At 34.1% G+C, this 6,303-nt stretch overlaps 2 protein-coding genes across 2 annotated transcripts; both read left to right on the top strand.

Annotated features, from left to right (window-relative positions):
- Positions 1–538: 538 nt before the first annotated feature.
- On the top strand, positions 539–706 carry HETIRDRAFT_171142 (uncharacterized protein; the record flags this gene model as incomplete). Its single annotated transcript, XM_009545985.1, has 1 exon — positions 539–706. The coding sequence occupies one exon, from the start codon at positions 539–541 to the stop codon at positions 704–706; it is 168 nt and encodes a 55-aa protein (XP_009544280.1).
- A 4,758-nt stretch (positions 707–5,464) lies between these two features.
- HETIRDRAFT_48188 (uncharacterized protein) lies at positions 5,465–5,641 on the top strand (the record flags this gene model as incomplete). The annotated part of the gene is made up of 1 exon (XM_009544937.1): positions 5,465–5,641. A coding segment is annotated over one exon (177 nt), but the record flags the coding sequence as incomplete, so codon positions are not given.
- Between the last annotated feature and the right edge of the window lie 662 nt (positions 5,642–6,303).

The following is a 6,303-nucleotide window of genomic DNA, read 5'->3' on the forward strand; positions in this document are numbered from 1 at the left end:
TGCAGACTAGACCCTTAAGTTATGGATAAAATCTATAATAAAGAAACTTTACCTAAAAATACAATTCAAGAATGAATTAATATAGCATGTGAATCAAATAGACACATAAGAGCGTCAAGTGCTCAAAAAGCTACCCTAGTCAACTCTACCTTCTTTCAAAGTGATTTCTTGAATTGTTTTCATCTCTAACCTGCTTTACACTATAACTCTAATAATGCCCCTTATAGAATAAACAACTAAGTCATCAACATGGGCATTAACCTGTTTAGAAAATAGGATGCCACTTGTTAAAAGCATGTATATGATAGCAAGTGACCTTTAAAATTTTTTAACTATGGAAAACAAGGGCATTGGAATAACAAATGTCCATCCCCACATAGAGGCATTTAATTAGCTCAAGAAAGCTCAAGCAGATCTATGGGAAAGGCAGAGAAAAGAAGTCATGTGATTGATCTTGAAGATGAAGATAACATAGGACCCACTATGAAAGACCAAGCAAGAATATATCAAGAAGTAGTAGAGAGGATTCCTAATCATAATGAGCAGTGGTTATCATGACTTAGTGATTCATTGGAACACACAAACTCTTTCTCATCCCAAAAACCCCTACAAAACAATTAACAATGCTACATACTACCTAATAGATAATGAGGTAATAGAGTTATTGGGGATACTGCTAAAGTCAGAGTGGTCTTTAGAGTATTAAGAAAAAAAGAAAGGTAAAATTTGTTAATTAAGCTAGTTGATGATTTTACCTAACCTCTTTCTCTTTAGCAAAGGAAAGAGGTTAGGAAAAACCCAAGTTTGAGCTGCTATCTTGTATCTAAGTAAGAGCAATGAACAGTTGTATTATTACTCTTATTGACCTTGACATGCACCTATCACCTTAGAGACAATATGGTGGAGCAAAAACAACCATCAATTCAGTATATAAAGAAATCCTAGTAAATGAAACATAGGTAAAAAGACACAAGTTTCTTACATATTCACTTAGCCACCTTATCTATATCTGGAATGTCAATGACACAATTGTTTAGGCAGGACTCATACAATCTAGACTTGACACAAATCTTATAGTCCAGAATTGCTATTAAAAAACACATATAGAACATGTCCAAATATTCACGACTAATTTAGAGAAGGACAACATCATTCTAGGAACAGATTGGCTAAAATGCCATGACCCTTCCATTGGATGAAAGTATCATGAAGTACATTTTGATTGGTGCCCCTAGAATTGCCAGCAGCTATATGGGCTTACCAAGGCATAGGAAGAACTATCTAGGAAAGACTGGTTATCAAGATTGCATGGTGGACACATCCAATAGCAAAATAAACCACAACTTGTATCTTACCCTACAATAACTCTCCAGAAATTGACTAGAGAAGAATGTCTTCAATTACCCTATGAAGAGTTTTATACTTGGCTATTCACTCAGATTATGGGAGAAAAACAGTACAATAATCAAAAGGGGTGTTATATATAAGAATAGCTCAAAGCCTATGTAGCTAAAAAAGAGCATGGCCAGTATACTTAGAGGAAGACAACTGTAAGACACCTCAAAGGCATACACCATATTTAGCCTCTTTAACAAGGTTGTCAAAGAAGAATTAGTTATTGGAAAAGTTGCTCTAGAATCCTTAGGATTTGCTAGCTTTGACTAAGACCTAAAAAAAAAATTACCACCCCAAATCTAAAGGAATGGGTTTCTAAAGCTTATTATGAATATCTCAATATTTTTAGTGAATAGTAATCTTAGTGGCTCCCTAAACATACCTTCTGGAGCTACACAATTAATCTTAAACCGATGTTTAAACCTTAAGCACCCAAAATCTATGCATTGAGCCCTAAAAACATGATGAATTAGGAAAATTCATTAAACAGCACCTTGCTAGGGAAACTATCCACAAGTCTACTTCTTATACTACAGCACCATTTTTCCATCATAGAAAAGAAGAATAGAAAACTATACCCAGTACAGGATTATTGCCATCTAAATGAATATATTATCCAAAATATATGCCTCCTACCTCTGATCCAAGAACTATTAGATATCACTAAAGGGGTTATTATCTTCAGTAAGTTGGACACAAGGTAGGCATATAACAATATATGTATCAAGAAAGAAAACAAATAGAAGGCCACCTTTATAACACTACTAAAACTCTTCAAGCCTACTATAATGTTTTTTGGCCTTACCAATTTACTAGCAACCTTCTAAGCTATAATAAACATGATTTTCAAAAAACTTATCATCATACATAAAATAATAGTATATGTGGATAACATTCTCATCTTTTCCTAAACCATGAAAGAACACATCTTGGTTCTGAATCAAGTATTTCAAATACTATATGACAATAATCTTTACCTTAAACCTGAAAAATATAAATCCTATAAGAAAAAGTTGAACCACCTCAGGTCCATAATTCCTAAAGACCACATTGATAAGCATGCACTCATGCTAGGGTCTGAGAGAGGTATTTAGGAAGCTTTGGAAAGATACTAAATAGCACTAGACAAGTACCAAAGATGCTAACTTGTACCAAATATGATCAGTCTTACTTAACCAACTATAAGCCACTCAAGGATATTTGGCAGCACTTGGGTCAGTTCACCCATACTTTATATACTTACCATGACTACACAAGAGTATTACAATAAATGTTTATAAGATCAGAGCCAGTAGTACATGTTAGCTAATATCCTCTATAAGTTGGTCGGTTCTTTTTGCTTATCTTCCCAACTTCTGCATGGTCGGTCAAATATGATCTTGTACTATTACTTAGCCATTCTAGTCATATATTACTTGTTCTTTATTTTCATTGGTTCTCCAATGCCTATCTAGGCTACTGATGCTTGGATAATGAATACTAAACAGTTGGGAGTTTGCCATTGCTGGTTAACTTTTACCTTATCACCTTCAAAACCCATATAAACATCTCATCTACCTTCTTATCTTCTCTATTTGCTAGGGCTTAGTACCTACTCAACATTTACTCTTATTTCTCCTTCAATATTTTACTTAGGGGCTCTGTTTACTATAAAAACCCTATATACAACTCTAGAATAAACCAGCTTTTACACCCCACAGTTCAGAGCCCATTTTCACTTATTTCAACCATTGAAATCATCTTTGTTAACTCTTGAAAACTTGTCATCCTCATTATTTAGTCTTATTCATGTTCGTACTTATCTTTTTGCTCATACCCCTCATCTTCCCTTATATATTGTCAGAGTCCTATGTGGCTACTCAAGCACATAGTTGTTGGTCATAACACTACCTTTTCATTACTAACCAAATCCCCAACATGACCAACCAAATGTTCAATTGATATTTAGCGCAGTTCTGGAACTATTCAGGCACTATAATCTTATACTCTCCATTGCTTCTTAGTACACCTTTGATTTCTAAAGTCACCACTAATGGTTTCTTGTGTATCAGATATTAGCTCTAGCACCCCCTTGCTCTAAAGGTTGTCTTGGTATTATGCTTGGCACTTAGAGCCACCTCTAGCATATCAATATTGCTATAAAAGACTCCAAGATTGACACCATCAGGGATTGGCTTATTCTTTACATAGTTTATGATATCCAACTATTTTTAGGTCTAGGCAATTTTTACAGGAGATTTATTGATAAGTTTTCACTTATCATATATCCTCTGTACAATCTTACCAAAAAAGACAAAAAATAGAATTAGCTACTAGAATGTCAATAGGCTTTTGATGGGTTCAAGAAATCCTTTACTAACTAACCTGTCCTTATTTACCCAGACCCAATATGTCCATACTAACTAGTATTAGACACATCTCTTACTATATATATTATTATCCTATTATAAGAAGGACTCAATAGCAATTGGTGCTCTGTTACATATTTCTCTAGACTATTTACTCTAGTAGAGAGAAATTATAACATTTACAACTGGGAACTATTCACTATTGTCAAAGCCTTAGAGCATTGCAATCACTACCTCAAGGGTACACAATACTCTTTTGAGATCTAGACAGATCACAAAAATCTAGAATATTTCCAAATAGCCCCATGATCTATTACGATGACATACCCATTGGAGTCTCTATTTGAGCAGATTTGACTTTACACTCAGCTATAAAGCTGGGTCTACAAACTATTCTGATGCTCTGTCTAGGTGTCTAGATCTAAGTGAGGGGGTAGAATCTGACAACAAATCACAGATTTTAGTTCCATCCAAACTTTTTAATAATTCTAATAAAATCCAGGTCAAGTTAAACCAGAAATATATGTCAAAGCAACAAAAATCACATTCTCACACCTTATTTCCCTCATTTGACACTCACAATTAAAACACAACATACTAATTAACATAGCCCTCACAAAACTGCTTAGAGATGGTCCTCAAGCAATGTGAGGAGCATTAGGGAAATAGACATGTGGTAATAGAATCATATAACAAAATGGCTATATATGTGTTCCTAAAGATGATCTTATTGGAAGAACCATTGTAAATAAATACCATGACATATTAGTAGTAGGCTATTCTAGAAGAGCTAAAACATTAGAATTGGTACAATAACGCTATTGGTGGCAAAACATGATAAAATCCAGTCATAAATTTGTAGATGGCTGTGCAATATGCTAATCTACAAAGCATTTATCATATATGACACAACTTCTTATCTATCTACTAGAAACTACCAATACTCCCTACTGTTTTATCTTCATATATTTTGTCACAGACCTACCTGAAAGCAAGGGCTATGACTCTATTAATGTGATAGCTAACTAAGGTCTATCTAAGGGGATTATTATTACCCCTTACAAGAAAACAATCATGGTGGAGGAAACCACTGCCCTATTCCAAAACAATGTACTTAATAGACATAGCCTGCCAACCAAAATAGTATTGGAACACAGCTCATAATTTACAGCCAAATTTATACATAAACTATGGAAACAACTAGGCATTACCTTATCACTTAGCATGGCATACCATTCCCAAACTAATAGGGAAATAGAATGGGTAAACCAAGAAATCAAACAATTCCTTTAAACCTTCTACAAATACCACCAAGACAATTGGATGGATCTTCTCCTATTTTTAGAATTCTCCTATAATACACAAAAACATTCCACTATTGATAAATCACTATTTAAAGTCCTATATAGTTTCAACCCTTCTTATTCAGCTAATTTAGCACTAGAGACTAAGGTATCTGTAGTAGCAGAACAAATACAGATGACTACAAAAGTATAAGAGGAAGCCATAGCCACCTTATAAATAGCTGCACAATATACCAAAGACAGGATTCTAACTAAAATTTTTCAAGGTAAGGAGAAAGAATCCAAGTATAGTTAGAAGAAACCTATATTTGAATGACATACTCAAAGTTCAAGCTTGCTCCAAGAAGATATGGCCCCTTCAAAAACTTAAATAGGATTAGACTATTGGCATACAAACTATAAATCCCTAATTATTAGAAAATCTATCCCAAATCTCATATAACTATATTGATTAAATACAAAGATTCAAAAGGCTATGGTGCAAACTTTGTCAAACCACTGCTGAAAGTATTAAATCATGAAAAACACTATGAAGTAGAGATAATTCTAGACTCAAAACAATGGGGACAAGGAACCAAATATCTTGTCAAGTAGAAAAGATACCCAGAAGCTAACAATATTTGGGAACCTTATGCTCTCCTAAAAGGAATAGTGGAGAAAGCACTATAAGACTTCCATGACCAATACCCTAACAAACCTCATCCCACAACATTTAAGTTATGAGAATATAAAAGGAACATTTGAGCTCACTTATAATCCAGAATCCTCTATATCCCTCTCCTCACTTCTTACTCATAATATGCTCATCAATGACAGAACCACCTCCTTATCTCTATTGAGAAACTCCTTCCCTAATATTATATTAGCTATTATTAACCCAGACACTAGACAACCTGGTGACAAGAGCCACCCAATATCATCACTAAAAGTTCCCATACTCTTCTTTGCTGTCATCCCCATTCCTAACAAAACTCCAGATAAGAATGCCAAAGTTATCAAAAAGAAAGAAACAGGAAATATTGCAAGGAAGCAACTACTATAGAGGAGCTCTAGAAGTCCACTATGTAATAAGGATGTTAATAATAGAAACACTGGTGATCCTAGTAAATCTACAACTTAAATTCCACATCTTATTAGAATCACAATATTTATTAGAGACAAGACTTACATGAGATTATATCCAAGAGGTAGAGATCAACAACCAAGTGATGAAATGGTTAACCTAGTTCCAATTCTACCAAGATCTCTACCAAACA

The sequence above is a fragment of the Heterobasidion irregulare genome (genome assembly GCF_000320585.1).
Source record: "Heterobasidion irregulare TC 32-1 unplaced genomic scaffold scaffold_03, whole genome shotgun sequence".
Taxonomy (NCBI): domain Eukaryota; kingdom Fungi; phylum Basidiomycota; class Agaricomycetes; order Russulales; family Bondarzewiaceae; genus Heterobasidion; species Heterobasidion irregulare.